Genomic DNA, 25,714 nt, shown 5'->3' with positions numbered 1-25,714 from the left:
CCTCATTAACCATGGCAGCCCTGGTTGCACTTTCAAATGATTAAAAAGCGTAATGAAAAATGCATACTAAAGTTTGGTGCGTTTGTGTCATTGAAATTCAAGTGACACACCGACATCCCCATCCCGCAATCCCAGATGTTAAACCCTCAGACATCACACGTCCGCATATACATTAAATTGAATATGGCAATTTTACGCAATTTCCTTTGTTGTTATACCTTTGCAGGGGGTATTATAATTTGTGTAACACGTTGAATGAAGAGTTAATATATGCTCTAGTAAAATACGAATTATTTTTAAGGGAAGCTGCAGAAAAACTTATTCTCAATTAATTTTTGTATTTTGGTAAGCGATCGGCATTTGATTTCGTTTGCATACTATATAATAAATTCAAGGGTATTCAAAATTTAATGTCACAAACTTTTTCCGTCGTTTATTTTTTTCAACGTTGTTATGGTTGCTGTTTTTATTGGGATGGGTATTAAAAATGGATACAATAAAATTGCATAACGAATAAAATGCGGTCAGAGTGAATTGGTCCTCCTGGCCAGTTCCAGCCACTTGCTAGATCAGAGCAGAAAAAACTGCAACCAGGTTAATTGTTTATTAATGTTTTTCAGAGTTTTTTTTTTGTTATTGTTGTTTATTTTTTGTTAATATTAATGTTTGACGTTGTTTGCACGGGGCGTTGTTTAATTTGGTTGCTAATTAAGCATTTAACACATCATTCTTGTTCCTCGCTGATGCATTTCATTTTTATTTCAATTGGCTCACTTTCATCACTTTCCATGACTCTCCCCTGAATACCATTGAGTTGCTTTATTTGTCTTTTTGGGATTTTTATTTAATTTAATGCCTCAGTTACAACTCATTTTATATGCTTAAATACATGTTACATAAGTGTTGTCCGTGTATGCGTGTGTTTCTTTGTATATACGTAGGTCTATAATTGTATATATAATGTTACATATGTATATATCTTTTTTCAATTGTGTCCATAGCTCTGCATTTAATTCAAATATATTTCTCATCATTCAACATGCTTGTTTTGTTATATTTTAATTTGTATTTAAAGCAACACAATTTTAATATCTGTTATTTTAGCTTAGACTTTTAACATTTCGTTTATTTTTACATTAATATTAATCCATTAGTTACACCATAATTGAATTGTTGGTTTATGCTGACCGAAATAGATTTAATCTTATGAGCTGTGTGGAAATATTATATGAACCCATTTAAATTGCTATACGGATTATTGAAATTATGTGAATGAATGATAAACGGAGCATGATCTTGATGTTTTGGCAGTTTAGTTCTCATATTTATTGTAGGAAATGTTCAATAATTAGTAAGCTTTAATATAGTTATTATTATTCTCTTTTGTTTATTTGACATTTTTGAATTTCTGTTTCCAAAGCTTTAATCCACTCGAAACCGAAATTTGAAATTAATTAAGACATCGCATAATGTTTCCCTAAACTCAACGTGGCTATATCTACAAAAAATGTATACTCTTTGTGACTCGGTGTGTTTGGCTTACTTAAACAATTTCCAAGATCGATATGTGTGGTGGCTTATTTTTCTAAGTTTATTTTGCATTTCAGCTTGCAATCCTTAAGGCATATGCATAATAATATAATTAAGTGTCTGTAATCTTATATGCAAGTGTGAGTCAGCAGCGTTTTACGCACGAATATATAGATGTGTATGCATATTTATATAGACCGTGGTATATTATGTGATAACTATGAAACTTTCTCAGTTTGAAGCACAGCATTGAAAGCAAAATGAAATTGCATTTACCCTTTGGTTGGTTTGTCTTACATCCTAGACATAGATGTGAATATGAGTGTATATAGACTCCCGACTAAGGGTTTGTGACTGATATATGTTACATATGTTTACCGAGCTCAGTTGGGCCTGGTGTCTCACATATACATACATCCGTTGGAATATATATGGGGGAAGGGCGGATCGTAATTAGGGTCTGTTTCACTAGGGACTAGTCGATTACACATATATTTTTGTATATTTTATATGCTAACGTTACGTGAAGCCTTACGCTAATCCCATACATAGTTGAAATAGGTAACTCTAAGCTAGATTTGCATTAACTAACATAGACTTACGCTAAGGCTAGAACCAACCGCAGATCGGATTGTTAACAATAATGTCGAGACGACGACGACGAACGGCCACGCAATGGCCATCGAAGGGTTGTGGCTTCCGCTGGATTCCGCATCCGCCTCGTTGGCATTGCCATTGACCAACAGCGGATTCTGCGTCTTATCTAGGAAGGATTTTTGTTCAGATAAACCGATTTCGTTCAAATTCGATTGATATCGCGTATCTGAATGGATGGCCATGAAATGGTGGGCATGAAATGAAATAGAGCACAAATAGAAGCCGAAGAAGTCGTGTGAGTAGGGACAGAGTGATTCGGTGACATAAGTAGGGTGCTCATAGATAGTAATAGTAATATGTAGGCATCTGCTATCCACTCACTTTTGTCCTGCGCATAAATGGATCGCGTGGAGTCGGAGCCACCATATGCATAGTTATTGTTGATCCCGTTCTCTCCCCAATGCGAATCGGTGGAGTATAGACCCGATGAGGCAGTAGTTTGGGGATAGGATACTGAAAATAAATGGATCATTGACAAATAAACATTTTATAATTTACATTTGTATGCAATAATATTTCTTAAATAAATTCAAGGAAATTTATTATTTATTTTAAAACATTGATATATTTATATAACAGCCTTATTTATTAGTATTAGCTTAAAACTTATTAAAAGTAAAACCCAATCGCCATACGTTAATCCATTATAATCCATTTGCCTTTCGCTGCTATAAAATTATTTACAATTGAGTATTTTAAAAGTTTTATTTTATAGTGACATTGCACTGCATTGTGTTTTCGTTTACTTTGCTTTTATTTAAGTCCACATAAATATACGCCACATCGACATGCAGTAGCAACAATAAATATTCTATTAGTGGGGAAAAGGTTCTTGTTTTCATAAAATTTACATTTTTCAATTTGGCATTTACAGCACGTTTCGATGCATTTGTTTTTTATGCATTCTGCCATTCGTACTTATTTAAATTTTGATTCAGTCTCATTTTACTGATTTTTTTGTCTCATTCTGTATAATTTTTGCAGTTGTCTCTTGTTGGGTATTTTATACGCCTCAGTGGCTTATGCGAAATGCTAATTATTTTGTATTTTCATAATAATGTGTCCATATGCATATTTTTGCTCGCCGCGGGATACCCAGAAAACTGTCATAATTAAAGCCTCTTGCTTTATCCGCTTCCCATTTCAATTTGTTGAAATTATAATTTGAATGTCAAATTTATGCCTGGTCATTTTGCAAAATCAATGCTGTAGTCTGTATATATGTATGTGTAACCAAATGTTTTAAATCGCAATGTACTTTTGGATGCGGTCCCATTCTGATGGGCATTACCAACAATTTTAAATTATTTAACATGACAACTGAAACATCCTGGCTGATATAAAATGTAAAACGATTTTCTATTGTTCTATACTTTTCAGTAAATAACATTTCTTAATTAATTTTAATTATCTTTGAAGTAAACCTTTTCTAATGCATTAAATAAATTAGTTTGTATTAAATTCCTACATCTTTTAGTGGACTATATTCTTAGAACGACCAGAAATAGTAATACCAATTTCACAATCGATAACTTAAAAATGTTCGCTCCCAGCGAATCCATCACGTAATTAAACTAAATACGTGATATTAACTTGCTACCAATCCTGTGGCACACACACGCACATCTACTTTAAAGCCAAGTTTCGGCATTGCAATGGCTCACATGAGGATGATGCTGAAGGAGTCGGAGGAAAGTTCTTCGGCTAAGCCAGAGCAGCCTGGCCAAAAATTCCACACCTTGGTAGAGGGACGTGACTTGATTTTTCACTGGCTTGATTATTATGGCCGCTCAACGAGCTCGTCCTACCCCATTTCGGTTGATTCGGGCCAAGAGAGTGGGTCCTGCCTGGTTGCCTACTCGTAGACAGGCAATTAAGTCTGGCCACGGATGTGGTCGAGGTTTTTTCTCTCCCGTTTCACTTTGGCCTTTCATTTGGCTTTGTCCCTGCACGGACAAACATCCAAATGGCTTAGATTTGTCAATTTGTGTTAAGGCCAATGCGGTAGTTTTTCAATGCCTCTAGTCCTTTATTAGACCCGCTGGACATGGAGAACTTAATTAGTTGGGATTGAACTGGCAATTGAAGAACTTTAACAAAGCAATTCAATGCGTTTTTCTGACCATCTTATCTGGATTCAAATTAGAGTATTTACTTGCTTTAAACTTACCATACAATCGTATGATGCCATCCGTTTCGCCTCTGGGATTCTTGGCCACGCATTTGTAAATGCCATCATCGCCACTGCTCACATTTATGATGGTCAACTTCATATGAGTTTTATAAGCCGGCAATCCAATTGTAGCTTCAACTCTGCAAGTGGATGAGTTTGAATGGACACACATTTAAGGGAATGATTTTATTTATATATTTTTTATTATTCTTCAGTAAATGCTGAATGCGTTCGGTACTCACTTGTACTTGTGCGAATCGTGGATGATTGGTCCCTCGCCACGTGTCCAATAGTTCAGAGATGTGGGATGTGCCTCAGTGAAGCATTCGATGGTGACGTTGGAATATTCTGGAGCTCCAACCAGTTGATGGGGTATAAGCAGCATTGGGGGAACTAAAAATATGACAATTCGTACAAATAAGATCTTTACAGTTGTACAGTTTCAAAACCCAACTTAAAATCATAATTCAATAATTTTACTTTTCAATTGTAAAACTGCTTTTCACCCATTTCTGTAATCAAAAAAGTTTAACTCAGCAAATTCATAAACTCAACTCGGAGGAAAACTTGTGGTCAAGTTCTCTATAATTCATTTGACTACTTTGGAATTTATTTTACCCATTTTTTATTGACAAACAACAAACTTTCAAGACCAAAATATATATGCATATATTTCATATAGATTTTTGCCAGCTGTTTTTAGGTTTATGCAAATGTTCTCTTTTAGTTTTGATTTAAGCAGGCATTTTCGTTGCAGACTGATTTTCATTTAAATTGCCAGTCGAGAGGAGTCACCAAGAGAAAGTTCTTGAGCCTCGAAAAAAACGAAAAAGAAACTGTTTTCCTTTCAGCGAAATCTTATGAATAGCATTATTCGGGATTTTTCTATCTTGAGTCGGCTGTCAGGTTGCACCGCCTGCACCTTTGTAATTATGTGCGAGGACATCTATGGAAATGCGACCTTTGCCACCTCGAAAAGCCAAACATAAAAAAATACCGCACTTCAGGCGCATTTGGCGCACACTTTTTTAATTAAGATATTAAATGGGGAAATGTCGCAGAGAGCGGGACTAATGAACACTCGAGCACTACGTTTTCCTATAGTTATTGTCAGCTTCCCAGCGTCATCAGCATCTTCATCATCATTAAGGGGCACAATGGATATTATTCGGTCCTTTTTCTGCCTTGTCATTTGTCTGCCTGTTTTACCTTTTGTTGATTTATGTCCACCAAGAGTTGGCAATTAAGCTGAAGGCTAACAAAAAATGGCACCGAAACGGAGTCCTTCTGATGCTCCAATTGAATTTTTAATCAGCTCGGACACAAATTAGCGCCCGAGCTTTTCCTCACTCTGCTTTTCTGTACGCTTATGAAAAGTATCTCGTGGATCTTTTGTATTTTTGATGAGGTGCTCAGTACCATTAGGGTTGGGTATAATCCTTTTAATAAAAACAAGCTTAAGTGTGACGAAGTAAGCAGCTTAATTAGCCTGTCAGAGAGTTGGGTCAAGTGGGTTAGTGGGTACTTGCATTTGGTAAGATGAGCTAACCAATTATCCCCGCCAGAGGAGATACGAAATCCAATTTTCAGTCCTTGCTTTCAGATTTCCCAATCTACCAATAATGTTTTGATTGGCAGATTCTTTAATATAAACACGAACATTTTTCTTTGATTTTTCAAATATATGGGGAAAGACACAGACGGCCCGAACAATTTGTTAAAACAACAGTGACAGCTTGCATATGTCCTTTGGCTAGGATACACATACATTTACTAAGGAGCACACACACGCATACGTTTATTTCTGTGGCGTGCGTTGCTTAGCAAGCAGGAAGCAACAAATTCAGTTTCTGTTTCCTGTTGCGAAGAGAGCGGTTCTTATACCATACGTATTTCTGACTGCATACTGATTTGTTGCCTTTGTGCAACCGAAACAGAAACAGAAACGGCACAGAAAAGTTCGCCGGCAAAGGGACAACATATGCTGCAAACGACCCTTAACCTGCCCCACTCCTAGGCAAACCGAAAGAGTCCAAGGCAAAAACCGAAGGCGAAACATTTTCTTTTGCTAATTTCGTATGCAGTACAGATATTCTATATTGATATAATTTCTGTTCATTTTTCCCCAGACAACTTTTGAGCGGAGCTTAAGCGAAAGTCAAGCAGAAATCACCTTGAAGTTGTCGTTTCCTTTATTTCCATTCATTTTAATTGCCCACACAAAAGCCAGACCCGAGTGAAAAGCGCCGGACTCGAGTGCTTGGGACTGGACTGAAAGGACAAACATTTGTCCGGGATAACAGCTTCTTCCACTCCTTTCGGGCACTGATTTAAATTACAATTGAGTGGCGACAATATTGGCGAAAGGAAAGCCAGGAAAGCCGGGAAATCAGGGAAGGCGAGTCGAGCAGCTGTTAAGTGCCACAAGGACTCGCGTTGAGTCAACAATAATTTAGCACGTTGGGTGGGTAGGTGGCCTGGACATTGAGTGACATTCTTTTCTTTCCGTCCGGCTCCATAGAAAATTGCAAGAAAAAAGGTGAGCTGACTGCTAGTGTAAACAACTTGAAAATTAGCCGTTAATGAAGCCTCGTTAAGGGGTTGGAAGATGGCCGAGCGGATTACTGTTCAAGTAGCATCATTGTTGAACATTTGCGGACCATTGATTGCCCTGCCGGGGGAAAATCCAGGGACAATATTTGTGGAATTGGTGTGGGTCGAAATGGGAATGATGGGATTGACTTGATTGCCGGACCAGGAGTTGCGTCTGGGATCCTTTCTCCTGGCTGGGCAATCATCGATTGCAAGGGCTATCAGTGGATTGAATATGGTTATGTGTGTAGCTGGCAGAGGGAGTTATAATACCTAAGTACATACTTTAAAGGGTTTAAATGTACTTTAGGAAAATATAAAACCATTTAAGTCTTTGAAAGCATTTTTTATTCAGGAATTAATTACTTTATCTATGCCTTAATTACACCTCACTTTTTTTAGAATAACGTTTTTATTCATTAATTTCTACATTATAATAAAAACTTTTTTTTATCAATGTGACTTTGTCATGATACAAATAAATATCAATATAATAAAAAAAAATTTTATCTCTTAATACTTTGATAATTAATAATATAATTTATTTTTTCTTGTTTTATTGGAACTTTATATAAATAAGCTTATAGCTTATTCACCAATTTTGCCACTATTGTCTTTTAGAAACACAAACTCTGTCTAGCGGATCCGCACACACATTGAACAATTTCTTTTTTTTTGGAGGACATCTGCGGCAATCAAGGTATTTTCGGCTCGTCTATTTGTATTTTTCCTATTTTTTTGGGACTACCTTGCACAACCGTAATTTGTATTGCACTTTTTGCTGGCCAGAGGTTAGCCACTGCGAACTGTTAACGGAAACTGGAACTGGTTGCTGTCCAGTTGGGTTTACTATTGCGCGGAGGGGATTGGAATCGCTGTTCGGCGGAGGATTGTTTGGTTACAGCAGCGAATGTCGTGTACAAAACAAAAATAGATTTATGCTTGCGGCATTTTTAAGTGACAGCAAACGAGCAAATTTCTGTGACGACCTCGACCACGACCAGGACCACGCCCTCTCAAAGCCGCCCACCTCCCCGGGAATGACAGGACCTGACAGCACATGTGATGTGTGTGTCGCCTGTAATAAATCTTAAAAAGTGCAGAACGGCAAACGCAGTGATTTGATTCCGTCTTTTCTTTTTTGTGCAGCTGCTCGCTGTACTATAAGCCACAAACTGCAGCAGCTACAAGTGTGTTGCCGATTGAAAAAAATGGTAACCATGGGCCTCTTTGTGGGGCTTTTGCGGGGACTTCGCACTGAGACATTTTAGGCAACTTTAAGTCATGTTTTTACAGAGAAAATATTGCTTTAGGACATGGCAGTTGAGGTCAAATATGCTTTATAAATATTTAATATTAAGAAAAATACATTGAACTAAAATTACAATGTATAAACAAAATTGCAATTTCATCAACATGTAATAATTCTATTACTTAATAAATATTTAATTAATTTTATAAGCAAAAAAGAGACATTTTTAATAGTCCGAATATTTGCTGCTAAAACTTTTCTAGTCTTCTAAAAATGATAAACAACGTAATTTATTTTTAAAACTTAATAAACCAAACACATACTCTATAAAAATTTCTAAAAATATTAACATCAGAGATAATGAAATAAAAACAGTATTTTATTTTTGTATGTCTCTTTTTTAGATCCATAAGAAATCAACTTTTTTTTTATATACTTTGCGTTTTTATTATAGGCTACCCAACAAGTAGAGAAGACCTGGGGACTCCTGATTCACTTAGCTCCATGGTAGTTTCCATCGGTCTCTGACAATTTTTCATGGATGTTCGACTTTAATCCGCTGCCGACAAATGGAAATATGAGCGGCAACGAATCACGAAGTAAACAGAAAAAAATACTATAAAATTTCAGCAGCCAAACCAAATTCCCAGTACGCACGTAACAAAAATAAATTGAAAACCAGAAGGGAAAAATAGAGACCATGAACAGAACCAACAACGTTTGTATTTAGAATTTAGTCAACTTTCGTGGCAAGTTATCGAATAGTTAACTGTTAACGTGGCTTTATGGTCAGAGTGGTGAAATTGTGCCGGGCTAAGAGGTCATTTAATCAGATCTCTGGGACTGGGACTGGGACTATCAATCTCATCCGGGGGTACTTACAGTCCACGCTGACTTTGATGCGCTTGGAAACCGTGGGGGGCACCCCATTGGAGGCGATGCACAGATAGGCGCCCATGTCCAGGCGGGAAATGCGAGTGATCTCGAGGGTGTCGCCCTCCCATTCGTTCACTAAAAAAGGGGAATATGAAATGGGAAATGAAAGGGGACAGCGCTAAATGATTGATGCACTGCATTCGCACTTACCTATGTGATTCTTATTGATGGCTATGCGGGAGTTATCATCGCGTTTCCATTTGATAATGGGTCTGGGACTGCCGCTCGCCCGACACCTCAGCGAAATGTTGGCTCCCTCCCGCACAATTACATCGCTAGAGCTCAACGAGTCGTCAATGTTGGGGGGAACTGCAGGGAAATCAGGGAAATTCGGGGAAAAATGAATAATCTGCAATATCTGTAAACTGTTGCGCACCGGTAATCCTCTTAAATAGATGCAGTCAGCGCACATTTAAAATTGAACTCTGCCCTCGTATATATGCATGATAAATATTTGCCAACACACATGATAAACTCTAGTTTGGCATCAGGAAATTGGTTTTGATATGAACCCCGCTGTCACATGGCAATTATTTTCCAATTTCTCATTATTCGTTTAAATCGAAAAGCATTTATTGGTCATGAAACATGTGCTCAATTTTTATGCCATCACCTTGTTTATTCAATATTATTGGTCAGAAAGCAGGCTTTTATTTCTAAGCTAACAAAATTATCAGGGATATACTCTCCATTCAGGAAGTTTTTAATTTTAAATTTAATTTGAAAAACATTTGATGTAACTAGGTTTACGTTTTTTTCACTTCCCTTTTAATGCAGATAATGTTTTTAAAGTTGTGCCTGATATCTTGCATTGTCTGCGTATAATTTCGTTTCTTTTTCTCACATTTTTTAAATTTTTAATTAAAAGCACGCGCATTCGCTCCCTTTTCCACAAATATCGCATGCATTTTTAATAATTTGTTTGTTGTTTGCCCAGGCAGGGAAAATAATTTTGCCTGGGCAAAGGATTCACTGAACTGTGCTCCGTTCCGGGTGCTGGCCCTTGTCGTCCTGATTCCTGGATTCGACTCTGGACTCGACGTTGCGCTGGCTTTCTCCTGTTTTCGGGATTTTTCTTGTTTTCCCCATGTTTGCACCCCGCTTAAAGGCACATAAATTATTTTTTAATACGCCGCGTATTTGCACAGGATTTCCGTGAGCCCCTCTGCTTCATTGCTTCCCAAAATCCCCGAAGTACTCCGCCCTGATTAGTTTCCCCACAACTCACCCACAACGTTCAGGTAGCCAAACTGCGTTTTGGCCGTCACCGTATTGATCTGGCACATATATCGACCCCTGTCCTCCTCGTGCACGTTGTTGATATGCAAATACCACGTGCGGTGCCGGTCGTGCTTGTCGTGCGTGACACTGATGCGCGGATTCCGTGTGATCACGTGATTGTGAACGGTCAGGATGGCGGACTGCTCGAAGTGCATCCAGGCGACCTGGAACAGGAATCGGAGAAAGTTTAAGCCGACTTGCGATCAATATATCGAGCCACATTGAATACATTCTTCAATTTTAAATCTTATTATAAGTAAGCTTAGTCAAATATACAAACAAACAAGAAAGGAAAGCTAACTTCGGGCGGAGCCGAAGTTGATATACCCTTGCAGAATATTCCATAAATTTTATTCTCCAAAATTATTCATATGATGCATTCTTAATACTCATAAAAAGTCCCAACTTCCTAACTTTAAAAACACCAAAGTTATGACATTTCCAATCGTTCAGTTATATGGCAGCTATAAATTATAGTCGGCCGATCCTTATGAAATTTGGTGGGTCGGATTGATTGGCCAAAAATAAAACCCATAGAAAATCCCAACTTCCTAACTTTACAAACACCAAAGTTATGGCATTTCCGATCAATCAGTTATATGGCGGCTATAGGATATAGTCGTCCGATTCTTATGAAATTCGGTAGGTCGGATTGATTAGCCAAAAATAAAACCCATAGAAAATCTCAACTTCCTAACTTTAAAAACACCAAAGTTATGGCTTTTCCGATCGTTCAGTTATATGGCAGCTATATGATATAGTCGCCCGATCCGGCTCGTTCCGACTTATATACTACCTGCAATAGAAAGACAACTTTTGGGAAAGTTTCAAGCAGATAGCTTTAAAACTGAGGGACTAGTTTGCGTAGAAACGGACGGACAGACGGACAGACTGACAGACGGACGGACAGACGGACAGACGGACATGGCTAGATCGACTCTCCTGGTGATGCTGATCAAGAATATATATACTTTATAGGGTCGGAAATGTCTCCTTCACTGCGTTGCAAACTTTTGACTGAAATTATAATACCCTCTGCAAGGGTATAAAAACCGTATGAGATTGTCCTTTCATTACATTTTTCATTTTGATATTTCGTTTTAATATTGCTTTGCATTGATAGTAAGTATTTAAGCCAACTTATTCTTCATAAAATAATAAATGCTCACTTCTAACGGACCCATACAAAATTATTTACACCAAATTTATTTTCTTGTTCAAAGCCGCCACTATTAACCTTCTTATAACTTATGATTTTCTTCAATGATAATCTTTAATTTTGAGAGATTAAATAAAACTCAAATCATAATCATTATATTTAATAAGTAAAACGAAAACATAATGATTATACCAATATAAAAACAAATGATTTCAGTTTTTTCCCGACGTAATAACATTGAAATTATTGAAGTAATCTGAATCATTATTTATTTTAATTATTTAAAAAAAACATATCAAAAATCCGTCTATAGCTGTAGTTTTATTTCGAGAAAAAAATGATAACCCTTAATAATCATAGTTTTTGAGTTATTTTTTTTCCAAAAAGAATTAAGATTATCAACGCAGAAATGACTGTTATTTAATTAAGATCTTATTTACGTAAGTATTCTAACTATAGTACCTTGACGTTTAATCCAATTTTTGGCTAAAGCGTTAACACTACTGGTACTAAAAAAACGAGATCTTTTTAATAACATCCTAACGTCCTTTTTTTTCGTTTTGTCACTACACACACGTAGTATATGGGACACCCAGAAATTTCACAGCTCAGCATCGGCAGTCAAAATGGAGGAGAAGGCAAAAAAAAAACGGGTGGGAAATGGCAGGGAGCGGAAGCGAGAAAATTGCATCATAGTGTCGCATATAAAAATAAACGCAACCGGTTACAAGTTCCTGGATGTTCGGAAAGCGAAGAGCACAGAGTCCTGTGTGTGTGGTGATAGCTATGAATTACATGCAGCCAATATATGTAAGGCGAAGCCTTACTCACAGACGCCCAGCTACTTAAACATGCCATTCGACTAAAGCTAAACCGGGTCTCTCGTTTCCCCACCTTGGCCAGGAGTTTTCCAAGGGCTTTTCCATTTACCTGCATGCACTGCACGTTTTTCCTTTTTGTGCACACTTTCTTGTTGCTCTCATTTACACCTCAATTTGATTCCATTTCCTGCGTTCCGACAGTCTATTGGATGGGTTTTCGGAGCCAACGCGCTAACAAGGCCGGCGATGATGGCTACTTGAGCTCGGAATCTAGCACTCTGAGTGTCCCCTAATGATGCCCAAAGTCGGTGCAAGTAAGCCGCTTTCACCATTCATGGTAATGATCTGTTTAAGACCCGTCAAAAGCATTCAGATAGCTTCAATAGGGAATCCCAGATTTGAGGAGAATGCAGTCTGCATTCAATGAAAGTTAATTAGTGGGCTCATCCCTCATTTGCAATGCACTCCCGGTCTAATCTTTTAAGACATGGTTTTTATGCCAAGTAATCAAATCATTAGCACTCATTACAAGCTGCTTAATTAATAAATCATTTCACGTCTCTCGTACAACCCCATTTATCGTGGTCCTTTCGCTTTTCTTGCTCTGTTTGGATTTCTTTTCGCCGCCAAAAGGGAACGGCTAATGATGCATAAAAACTAAACGAGACGATGTCAGCACTTTTCAGGAAAGTTTCACTCCGGTTTTAAAGGTTGATAATATTATATATTTGCTGTGATTTAATTACCTTAATTGCAAAGATTAATCGTTACACCCGGTAGCAGTATGGAATTTTACTTAATAATTTTACTTAGTTAATCGTAGAGGACAAAAGGATATTTACTGAACTCCTTAAATTTATATTGAAAATATCTGACTAGATATCAAACCATGTCCAAACTGAGCATTTTTCATTAAACTACGTGCAAGCAAAGTTTCTTATAATAGGCCAAAGAAAATAACTTTTCTCTCTGTTTTTAAATCTATTACATTTTTCTAGAGTAACTTATTCTACCACCTAAACAATAAGCAAAATATATAGAAATGCTCACCTTATATGAACCCAGATTTTTAACAGAGCAACCGAGTTTAACATTACGTCCAGCAGGTACAGTTACATTTTCGATGTATTCAGTAAATTCGGGTTCTTCGACGACAACTGTAAAGCAGAGAATTAAAATAAAAAGGTTGTTAAAAATGAATTTATTTTCATTTAGTGCATAAAATATTTATTCAATTTTATTCCTATTTGACTTAGTTCTATGTCAATATGCCGCTCATGAATTTGCATAATCAAATAAACCATAAAAATCAATTATGCGCGGAAAATTAATTGTAAAAATGTTTCTGGATTTGCCATCGGGCGAATAGGGGGCAGCGGTTCGAAAAATGGCTTTCGGGTATGCAAAATAATTATTTCATTGATTTTTGCGTTGACTCATTATTCCTGCTGCTGTACGGGAATTTTCCGGGAATGTACAATTATAATTAAACACATGTTCGAGCACTCACCACAGACAAACACCCATATAGTGAATTTCACTTAAATATTTGCTTCAAACATCAACAAGTTAAACTCTTTTTTGCAACACTCGATGCGGAAAATTTCACTCGTTGCTTCAGCTGCAATCATTAAACTTTTAATGGCCGTACAATTTTGTCGAAATGCATTTAAATTGTGCTAGGAAAGCACAGCTAACAGCATTTCCTTTATTATTCAGACAAATATTGATACTCCACAGGCGACATAAGCACAAAGGGGCTTTGCAAAAGAGGAGGAGACTTGGCTTCATTCATTTAGCTGCTAATTTAGTTGAGCTAAGCAAATATTTAATATAGAAATTCAATTTTTGTTTGCTTTGAGCTTGATAGCCTAACGAAATAGCTTTGGCAATTCAATTAAACTGTTTGAGTTGCAATTATTTAATCGCATTCCTGAAAAGGCAACAATTATGCATAACAAATCACACAATTTTAATGAAGCGTGCGGCTTAGAGGGATACTAAAAGACTTTTGAATATGTATCGATTTAAAGTGACTTCAGCAGATTTTATAATTCAATTAATAAAGCCCTTTTTAATAGTATTAAACCGTGTTAAATGAATTAAATAAAATGTAAATAATAACACAAAGAAAAAGGGGTTTTAATGATATTAAAATGAAATATTCGTGGTAACTATTTGACGGATTTGTAAATTGAAAATTTCGAATTAGGCAAGTCCCTGAGTAAAATAAAATATTGAAAAAAATAGTGCTGGCTGTAATTAAAATTTACATTTTCGCAATTTATATTTGGGAACCTAATTTCACGGCCCAGAAATGATTTCGAACTATTGCTTTAGCTTAATTAGCTATTTATGATGGTCGGCGTGCCTGCCAGTCATATGTACATATTCACATTATAAACTCAAACACAAACAGCAGCACATATAGAGTTACACATTTGCCGAATCGAAATGTGCACAAGTCAATTGAATTTGGTTGACTCCGAGGGGCCATGGGCGATGCAAACAATATGCCAGCCCTTCGTCTTTTTAGCCGCACCCTGCAGCAAGGACCAACTAATTATGAAACAACAGCAACAAGAGTAGCATAAATTAGCTAAAGTTGTTTTCTTTTTTTCTATCTTGCACAAACAAAATTAACGAAAGGTTTCAAAACAAGTCTGGAAATTATAATACATTTCTAATTTCCTAATAAGCAGGATAATATTCTAAAATAAACGATAACCATATTCTGTAGTGAAAAGAAACTTAAGAAAGTTGTATAGAATTAAAGTCCTATATTTAACATTAGGTAATTTCAAGCTATTAGTACCGTTTTTAATATAACTTAGTTGTGTTTTTCTGTCTGACTATCCCAGGAAGTGACAAAAAATGGATGCAAAGGGCAACACTGTGACCTCTTGTTGCAAGTATAGTGTGCAACGTTTACGCAATGGCACCAATGGCGGGGGAAAATGGTCTGCATAATCATGGGATTTCATCCAGCTGCAATTTTCGCGCCAGAGCGCGTGTCTGCATATAAATTTTGTTGAGGTCCCAGCCGTCCTCCGCCACGCCCCCACGCCCACACTGCCACGCCCTAAAACAGCGACAACAAACAATCAAATGAGAAGTCTGATAGAGATGACAGTTTCCAGGGAAACTAAATCAAGAAATTCCTTTTAGTAAATTGGGCATCAATTTAATACGAATTTAATACCTTAATTGCAGGAATAAACTTAATTTATTTTTCTTCAAGCTTATTCATTACATTTTCTGTTAAACTTATTTTGGTGAATTTGTAGACAACATTTCATCTTAAGTTTTAAGTTTCAAAAAAGTAGTTTGAGACGGTTATTTGCTATGACATTATCACAATTTAGAAACTTGCGCTTTATTTGACGATATTAATGATAAACTTGAAATGTATTTTGTATTTATTTTTCATATTATATATTGACGTGGAAAATAATGTTAAAATCGTCCTTGGCCGCAATTTAAAATATAATAAATTTAAGTTTATCATATAAAAGCAGCAAATAAATTCGTAAATACCTGCTCATTTAATATATGCAGCAGTGAAGCCATGCATGTCAATATAACCATGAATGTCTTCAACTAAATATTCAACAGTTAATTGAAGTCGATATTGCATTTTTGCCTGCATAGTTAAGGTGCTCGACTCATGAATAAATTCGCAGCTCGCAATGCATAAACACGCTGGCTATGATATTGGCCATCGGCAGTTGAGACGACGGAGCAGGCAGGCGAATCAGTGGCAGGATGTGGATGTGGATGGAGGATGGGGATGATGATGGGGTTGGGGATGGGGATGATGCGGTGGATGTTGCCTGTTGCGACATAAATGCGCTGCCTGAATGAATTTCGTGCACAGTTAAACGGCATTGTTGCTGTTGTTTGTCCTGTTCGTCCTGTTTTTGTTGCCACTGCACCTGAGAACAATGACAGCCGGCATTCGCAGGAGTTGAGTGGCGGATCGGAGTTGGAGGCGTGTTAACCCCGCGGCTCTGTCACCATTCTGGATTTATTTTTCCCCATCACACAGCTCACATGAGCACACTCAGAACTTTCTTTCTCGGATTATAATTTATATAATTTGAAAATTTAAATTGTATTGAGGAATTGTATTGAGGAATTTTCTAAAAAAAATATTTTAAATTACTTGAGCGAAGGAAAATGGTTGGTTTCTGTTTTTGAGAAAGTTTTTGAAATCAACTGTTTTAAAAGCTAAACTAATATTGAGGCAACTGAGAAATAACCATAAACAGGATTAATAATTATATAATACAATTACAACTACTTATTGTTAAATTAAAAAATTTAAAACAACAGAAAAATTTTACATCGAAACACGAAACATTCAAAATGTTATATATTCAGTTTCCTTTTTATGCTTATGGTATAAAACCATTGTTCGACTTAGTTTAGTTTATGATTTTTAACACAAAACATAACCAACTTCTTTTTTTTAATTTTAAATTTATAAAATCAAATTAAGCTTATCCTGCCTTTATAACAGTGAGATTTTTGAGTACACGAGGATATCTGTGAACTGCTGCCTAAGCCGCCACTTCTGCCTTGATGGCTTTCAATTTGTGGCATGAAGCCTGGTATCACCTTTGCCCTGCGGCTCCCTACTGCCAGTATCACTCGCCCTTCAATCTATGGCTATATTGGTCCCCTTTCCCTATTTGTCTGCGCAAATATGATTGGCTGCGGGGGCGTTGGTCGCCTACGTGGCATCAGAGTGTTATTGATGGCATCAGGCAGCGGGAGTAGAAAAGCAGCCAAAAGGCAATCGCGGATAAAGATAAAGTGCGATTGCAGTATTTACACTGCCCTACAAAATTGCCAGCAAAGGGACAAGTAATATGGTGTTGCGGAAAATGTTGGTAAACAGTATGAATTCAATAGCAAATAAATAAAAGTAAGGAACTGTCTCAAAAGAATTTTAAAGATTTTTTGGAAGGCAAAGTTTGTGTAATAAAAATGTTTCCATGGACCAAAGTTGCTTTTTAAACGGAATTTTTTTATTAGCAAATAAGTATGTAATGAAAACTTGTATTAAATACGTTATTTTTTGGAAATAAAACAAACACCCACTGTTAATTAACTTTTTGAATCAAATCCTTTAAAAGCGCAACAGAGAAAAAGGTTATTAAATAATAAATAATAATAAATAATCATAGTGAAGTAAGTGAGCCATTTTTCTTTGCATTTTATAAGCATTCTCTCTGTTGCGCTTTTTTTTTTTAAATCGCCAAAATTGAATACCGATAAATTTTAATCCAGCCGTATGAACTTAGTTTCAGATTAAATGTACTTTATTTTAAAAACAAATCAGAAATACTATTTAGACGGTTCCTTATAAGCCTTAATATACAAACTTAAAAAAAATAAACATAAAAGGCCCTTCTGGTTTTACGAGGCATTAAATTTAATAAAGCTAATAGTTAAAATAGGAACAACATTATTGTGCTGATTGACTTGAACACAAGGACTCTGCATTACAGTGTAAATTTACTTGGGTTTAATATTCATTTAGATATATCATGCCAGATACTCACTGTTTAAATTCGAGGTCGGCACATTGGCCCCGCCTCCGGCCACAATCACGCCATTGCTCCCGACCACCGTGCTGCCTGTGCCGCTGCCAGCCACAGGTCCTCCGCCTCCTGCTCCTCCTGCTGCTCCTGGACCTCCTCCGATGCTTGGAACCGCTCCAACCGCCACTGTCTTGGAGCCGGACGGATGTTTGCCCGAGGCAATTCCGATGCCCCCGACGCCGCCGTTGAGAATCTGCGGCAAGATGATCTTGTTGGTGGAGTCCCCCGCTGTTGCCGCGAGCACGAGGAGGGCCCCAATTAGATGCCAGGACGGGGGCAACATCAACTTGCCGTTGCGGTCGACTCAGCCACAGCCAGGAGCCCCAATGATGGCCTTGTCTCCTGGCCAAAGTGCATCCTCTCGGATCTACTGGCTCAGTTTTAACCACCTCGCTGCCACACTTGTTTTTTAAACGCCACGGGGTTTGTTTGTGTTTTTACTTTTGCTCGGAGTTTTTCACACGGTTTTGTTATCGCACTTTTTGGCTCGTGGCGATTATTAAATTTTCGATTTCTTTGTGGTTTTTGCCCCGGGCAATCATCTAATATGTGTTGTGTTTAAGCTAAACCAATCTGGTGAAACCATTTTATGAAGGTCTGTTGGATATGGAATGCAGAATTTCTAAAATGGTTTTAAATTCCTTTGATTTTGTTTATCTTAAAAATCATTATTTAATATGAAATTATCTTTTTCTTTGAAAATGGTAACCTGGCTTTTCAAAACTATTTAAATATGCTTACATTGATTTGCATTTATTACTTAAATTGTAAAGAATTTTAATGATCAACATTAATATATGTTATAAAAGGAAACGCAAAGCGCATTTTAGTTCTGCTTCTTTTGCTTGGATTTAAAAAATATATGTTTTTGAAATTAAGAAAAGTTAAACGATCTGTTTGGTTGTAAAAGAAAAAAATACAATAATATATACTTCTGACTATTTCTTAAAGACCTTAGGCTAGATGTTTTTAGCTCTAAACTTTCAATTTTGACTCTTTTCTGGAGATATTCCATTTGCCGTGAGCAAAAGGAATGAAAAAGACTGCCTTAATTCTGGAGTTTTGCATTTGACTTTAGCACCCATAAATTTGCCTTCAATGCACTGGATTCCCACTTTCCTATTCCCTGCCCAATTGTTTGCTGTCTAGTAACTTTCAACGCATGCACACAGATGCCATGCAGATTTGCTGGGGAATTCAATAAAGTTTGGCAAAATATTATGCCATAGACCCGCATGCCAGCTGCCTGCCACGCCTTCTTTGCGTAGGCGGTGGGTTCGCACGTGTTGCAGCAAAGTTTAAGCCACCAAAAAGGAAAATATCCAAAAAGTCATAAAGATTTGCCTCAGAAGCAGGAACTAGAGCAGTCCCTGGCGGCTAGTTGATAAATTTTCCGGTCCTATACGGCTTATCTGTAGACCAAATTAAAAATCGGGAAAGGCCTAACCGGAATTTATAAAAAAATGCATTTATTATCTTGGAATGTAAAGGAACCGAAGTCTGCGAACTTTAGGAAATGTCGGCAAAATAAAAGTTTCTATACCACATGTGCAGACAGCCAAGTTTATGCCAATTAATTTAAATGCTCTTTTCATTTGTTGTTTATCTTAAGTTTTGGTTTTTTGACTTGCTTCCTTCCTACTTCTCTGACTTTATTTCATACTTTTACAACTTTATTTTTGTCAATGCTGTAATATCTTAAGTTTCTCTAACCGAAATGTACATACTATGATTGGCATACAGTGCGTTTCGCTCATAGCTATTTTAATTTACTTCAGATTTTTATCTTTTAAAACATAAATAAAAAATTTTAATTTTTAATTTAATTGAATATAAAGTTTATAAGGGGCAAAAACTGACATACTACATTGTAGCTACTTAACTTTTATGGGCATTAAAATTGTGCCAACTTAAAATGTAGATACAATTTATTACTTGGCATTTTCCTAAACCTATTTTTAGCTGCCTTGTGCAATATAGTTGTGTCACGCACTGCCCTGACTCTGTTTCGCTGCTGTTTCTTGGCCATCTGATCCAAAACTTTCTCTTCAAAAATTTTATATTTTTTATGGCTTTTAAGCGTGTCGCCTTCAGCTTTTTGTGGGGTCCATACGCAGCTTGGCAAACACTTACTCAGACACAGTCCCCCGCAAAAACCCACTAGAACTCGGAGAGACAAAACTTTTTCCCTTATGACTCGCTTATGAAATTAAGCAATTTTTGCCGCCACCCCCGCCACTCCTACCTCCCTCACCACTCACACATGATGAAGCTTTTTTGGTATGGACCAAAACAGATTTACCATCAGAAACAAGAACAAGAAGTCCAACAAATTTTATGCACTTTTTTATGAGTTTGGCAAAGTGTTTGTAATTAAATTAATAAATTGTTGGGGGAGGAACTTGTTCCGAATGTGTTTGTGTTTTTCCTTTATTTTTATGCTAGGAAATTAAAATTTAATGAGGCTATTTAGTGTGTGTTTGGCTTTGGCTTGTTCTGTTTTTGAATGATAGCTTTTGGCAAAACAAATTGGATTATAATTGCTGTGGGTTTTGGAAAGATTAACAAACATTTGTAAATGAAAGTTATGCAGTGTTTAGGGGACAGCTAATGGATTTAAAATAAGCTCTTTTTATTTTCCATCATATTTATGTTGGTCATATGGCAGCAAAAATCATACCAATTATGACGTTTTCCAAGTGTCGTCCTGTAATGGCACGGTTGATTTTTTTTTCTGAGCTTAAAATTATTTAAAAGGTATTCTGTAAACAATAATAAGCCTTGACAGCCTTGACCTGCCCTCTAAGTAAGTCATCAGCCCAAGCAGAGTGGTCCAGCCCTCAGGCGATTTCTCTTAAGCTTCGCTTAATGCTTGACAGCTTTTAACTTCCCTATTGTCATGGTAATTGGGGGGAGGAAAATCAGTTTGAAAAAGGTAGCCGGGAAAGGGAAGTTAAGTATACCGGTGGCCTAATATGTTTATGTTAAAATGTCCTAAAAGGAGGAAACATAAACGTAGATTTACCTACCAGGAGGAACATTTTTTTGTTATTGTAAACAATTCAACTAGGTTTTTTTCTCTAATTCAACCAAAGAATTGCTGCTTACTGCACTTAATGTTACTAAACTCCTTAATATATCGAAAATTGGAACTTTGTTCCACAGATTTTTCTATTCAAGTCAAGAATCACAAAACCTAAGACATTATTTTGAAGATCGCTAGCATTTGTAATTGCAGTAGATGCAGTTTTTGCTGATTATCTATATATATTTTTATAGACTAAAACAATTATATATTTACAGAGAAAACTAGATTTTAAAATTATATTTTAAAAATGTTTCAATCCTTAAAATCAAACAACAATAAATATTCTCAATACCCCTGTTTATCCAAATACTAATCGAATGCTTAATATTGTTACTTTAAAACAGGCAACATAAAATAATAAATGTATTCTACTATGATTTCTTTAAAGTGTGGTTAATATAAATCAAATTTAATTTGTAAGCGAATTTTTTCCCTATTTACACTATTAAATTTACACAAAAATGTTATTGGCAGAATAAAAACAATTCTTTATCAAATAAATAGATGCATCAATAAATTTTCACTTATGATCAAAGTCCTATCACACATAATGTCCATATTTTTGTCATCATCATCATCAACATCATCTTTTTGCAATTTTGTTTGCTTTTCTCTTCACAATTTGTAAAGTTGCAGCAGCAAACGACAAACCAAATTCATGCAAACAAAACGAAATAGAGCTGAACTGAACTAAAAAAGAATTCAACAAGAAAGGAAAGCTAACTTCGTGCGGAGCCGAAGTTGAAATACCCTTGCAGAATATTCTGTAAATTATATTCTCCAAACTTATTCATATGATGCATTCTTAACACTCATAAAAATCCCAACTTCCTAACTTTAAAAACACCAAAGTTATGGCATTTCCACTCGTTCAGTTATATGGCAGCTATAGAATATAGTCGGCCGATCCTTATGAAATTTGGTATGTCGGATTGATTGGTCAAAAATTAAATCCATAGAAAATCCAAACTTCCTAACCTTACAACCACCAAAGTTATGGTATTTCCGATCGTTCAGTTATATGGCAGCTATAGGATATAGTCGGCCGATCCTTATGAAATTTGGTAAGTCGGATTGATTGGCCAAATATAAAACCCATAGAAAATCTCAACTTCCTAACTTTACAAATACCAAACTTATGGCATTTCCGATCGTTCAGTTATATGGCAGCTATAGGATATAGTCGGCCGATCCCGGCCGTTCCGACTTATATACTGCGTGCAAAGGAAAGAAGGATGTGTGCAAAGTTTCAATTCGATATCTTTAAAAATGAGAGACTAGTTCGCGTAGAAACAGACAGACGGACAGACAGACGGACAGACAGACGGACAGACAGACGGACAGACAGACGGACAGACAGACGGACAGACGGACAGACGGACAGACGGACATGCTTATATCAACTCAGGAGGTGATCCTGATCAAGAATATATATACTTTATAGTGTCGGAGATGTCTCCTTCAATGCGTTGCACACTTTTGACCAAAATTATAATACCCTTTGCAAGGGTATAAAAAGAGATGGAAATAAATAAAGAGGCAATAAGCCTTGCCCTGGCTGACGACAAAAAGTTCTGGAACAGCTGACATCCTGGAGCTTCCTATCCTTCTCCGGCTCTGTGTGTTTACTTGTCTTAGTCGCACAGTTGAACTGTATGCCTGGCATTGATCTACATTGATACATGAATGCAAAACAAGCTCACATTACAGTAAACACTAATTGTAAAACAATATAGAGCTTACACCGATTTAAAACTAAGCAGATATGCTAATTAAAGTTATCATTTCAATTTTTTAAATAAGTGTACATATGGTTCAAAAAATTAATAACTGATTTTGGAATTAAAATGACAAAACTAGGTAAATGTGTTACCTTTTGTAGAAAATGTAAGTTGCTAAAGGAAATTTTTACACAAGTAATGTTTAACTACTTAAACGATAAAAATAATTATTTGGTGGTCTCCTAATAATAATAAAAATAGAGTGTATATTGGAATAAACATTTCACAATGTTAGGGCACCCATTATGGCAGAAAAAAGTGTAATTAACCTTGATCTGATATTGTTTCTGTTATCGTTTATGCGGGGCTTATCCGAACAAATAAAAAAAAAAGTTGAACTCTGTATGGGCGTTTAAAATTAACTGTTATTAAGGGTGTATTTATAGTGTATTTATATAATTCACTTTTAAAGATACATATATATACTGCGGTTTCCAGCATAACATAAGCTTCACTGTAGTTGCACGCGTTGACTCTCTATCTCCTGCCCCATTACGTATGCAAGTTTTCAGCAGTTGGCAAACGGGCCCTCGCCCTTTTCCCTGCATATCCTGATTCTCCATGGATGTAGTGGGTTAATGTATTTTTAAGCTAAATTCTTTGTTTATATTTGCCTTGCTGTTTTCGGTTGTGTTTGTCTGTTGTGCGTTGCGCTGCGTTGCGTTGCAGTAGCAACAACTGCAGTCCTTTTTCAATCGCAACAAAATTCCCTTCAACTTCTTTTTGCGAGTTGTCCCAAAGTGAACTCTGGAGGATTCATTTATTCGCTTATAAGTTTGTTTGGGAATTTTTACAGAGATTGGGAAGTGCGTCTGTGTGGGTGTTTGCCGGTTCTGGTACTTCGGGACTTTGAGGGTCCTGGAGTTAGTCTCGCTGTTTGTTTACTTTTTGTTGGCATGAAATGTGCATTAGCAGAGTTAACTGTTAATTGTTTACCCATTTCGAGTGGCTGACAAGTGACATGTGAGTGTGTGGTCTGGATTGTAGTTGTGGCTAACGTTCAAATGATGTTCAGGTTATTTGAGAGTTTCTGTGTTTGAATAACTTGCTCTTCGATGAATTTATAGAATTTAATTGATTTTTGGGACTGTTTGGGATGTAACTTATTAACTTGCTAGCCAGACTAGTGTTAAAATAGCACACACCGGTATTTGAAATTTTCCTGAAAGTTGTTTACAATTATGATCCGAAACTCTCCTTCTGTTATTTCGGAAATATTTCTTAAAATTTTATTTTCTAAAGGGATTGTAAGAGATGTATCTTTAGACATATCATGATATTTTTTACGGTTCTTTATTAAAACTTAAAAAAAAATAGGCAATACACAGAATAAAGCTTAATTTAGAAATCAGGAACATCGATATTGTTAAAACTTTAATCATTGATTTACTTTCAATTAAGTTTAATTAAAAATGGGCTTTGAATATATTGTAGGGTAAACAAAAACCTCCCTTGAACAAATATTTTTTCCTGCTCTCGACTTTCTTCAACCTTAACAGGTTCTTAACATTCTTGGTTTAATTTGAATAAAATAAATGTTTCATTACCTATTTATTTAAAATCCTGTTCATTAATAAATGTTTTAACTAGGTCCTTAAGAAATTCTATTATATTTTGTTCCGTTCCTAATAAATACACAAAAGTATATAAGACTTATATAAATTTTGAGATTTTTAAAAATAGCTGCACACAATCTGGTCAACTATTTAATTTTTAAGTGTGCTTTTAACAAGAGCCATTATTTAAGTCTCAGTGAGCAGTTTGAAAGAATGAAAGATCACAGTCAATTTAAAAACACTCGATCACATTAAGTCAGATGCTCCTACTTTTTCATCGATCACATGGCGAAGAACGCGCTTCACTCAAGTACGACTTTCGGTCAGCCGGGATCTTTCACTCACGTTTTTCAGAGTAACAGTGACAAAACGCGTCCGCTTCGTGCAGAATCCGTAGCGAAACTGATTTGCCGACGACACTTACCGCTCGCACAGAGCCCGGCTCTGGGTTTCCCCCAACAACAAGAAAAGAAAATCCAACGAATGAAAAGTGCTGTTACGTATACGCCGCGTTGGACGAGTGATAACAGGCCGGGACGAGCCGACGGCCGACAGAGCGGCACGAAGTGGAGCTTCGTTTTAAGCCAACCAAAGGACGCAGGATGCTGTTCATTGGTTGTTGTTGCTGCCCTTGTCCGCTATCCTTGTTGTGTTCGGGGGCTTGTAGTTTGCGTGCAACCGCAACCACAACAACAGACCGCAAAACACGCGACAAAAATGTTAACAGAGTCCACCCGAACCCCCAACCCATGCCCCAAAATCGCCACTCGATGTTCGAGTTGCAAGCCAATTTCGCTGTCGAACATTTCGACTCATTTTGGTCCTTGTGGGCGAAGCCACCGTTGGGTTGCGTTTTAATAATAATCGAATTAAGCCAAATTAAAAGCAAAATCAAATAACATTTTTTGATTCTCACAGCACATGAAGTTGTTTGTTTGCTGCATATTGCATTTTGGAGGCAAGCTTTTAATTAGACAAGTTAATTAAATTTATTTGCATTTTGTTTTAAGTCTTCATGTGCATTTTGGACAAACAGAAAAAATGCAATTAATTTGAGATATTCAATTTGCAAGCAATGCTAGTTTGCTTTTCGCTGATGCAGGCTCAACTAATTGAGGGTGATAATTGCCTTATATGGCTGGATAAGTTAGCAGCAACTTTGGACAATTGGTAGTATTATTGTGGAGTTTATTTCTGGGATTACAATTTTATGTTTATTCATTTATTCTATTCAGGCAATGGTTTATTACAGTTATTATGTATTTATTTAGATTAAACC

General features: G+C 36.5%; 1 protein-coding gene across 2 annotated transcripts; it reads right to left on the bottom strand.

Annotated features, from left to right (window-relative positions):
- Positions 1-848: 848 nt before the first annotated feature.
- Positions 849-24,813, bottom strand: LOC108040748 (lachesin). Of its 2 annotated transcripts, none has more exons than XM_017118333.1 (10): positions 24,781-24,813; positions 17,972-18,632; positions 13,452-13,558; positions 10,369-10,585; positions 9,291-9,449; positions 9,087-9,215; positions 4,603-4,753; positions 4,358-4,500; positions 2,509-2,640; positions 849-2,293 (listed from the first exon to the last, which is right to left on the bottom strand). In XM_017118333.1, exons 2-10 carry the CDS (start codon positions 18,291-18,293, stop codon positions 2,118-2,120), a joined length of 1,536 nt encoding a protein of 511 aa, XP_016973822.1. In that variant the 5' UTR covers positions 18,294-18,632; positions 24,781-24,813; the 3' UTR covers positions 849-2,117. The 2 variants fall into 2 exon arrangements, with proteins under 2 accessions (XP_016973822.1, XP_016973821.1); XM_017118332.2 differs by having other exon boundaries at positions 849-2,353; positions 24,781-24,804.
- Positions 24,814-25,714: the final 901 nt, after the last annotated feature.

The sequence above is a fragment of the Drosophila rhopaloa genome, unplaced genomic scaffold (assembly GCF_018152115.1).
Source record: "Drosophila rhopaloa isolate 14029-0021.01 unplaced genomic scaffold, ASM1815211v1 contig_2, whole genome shotgun sequence".
Classification (NCBI taxonomy): Eukaryota; Metazoa; Arthropoda; class Insecta; order Diptera; family Drosophilidae; genus Drosophila; species Drosophila rhopaloa.
This window is presented reverse-complemented; position numbering and strand designations above follow the sequence as displayed.

Bases quoted from the DNA above. Each gene is read 5' to 3' on its own strand.
- LOC108040748 (XM_017118332.2), bottom strand. From the start codon at position 18,293: ATGTTGCCCCCGTCCTGGCATCTAATTGGGGCCCTCCTCGTGCTCGCG. The intron at 10,586-13,451 runs GTGAGCATTTCT...TTCCTGTTCCAG, and splicing joins AAAATCTGGGTTCATATAAG to GTCGCCTGGATGCACTTCGA. The intron at 9,216-9,290 runs GTAAGTGCGAAT...CCCCTTTTTTAG, and splicing joins CATCAATAAGAATCACATAG to TGAACGAATGGGAGGGCGAC.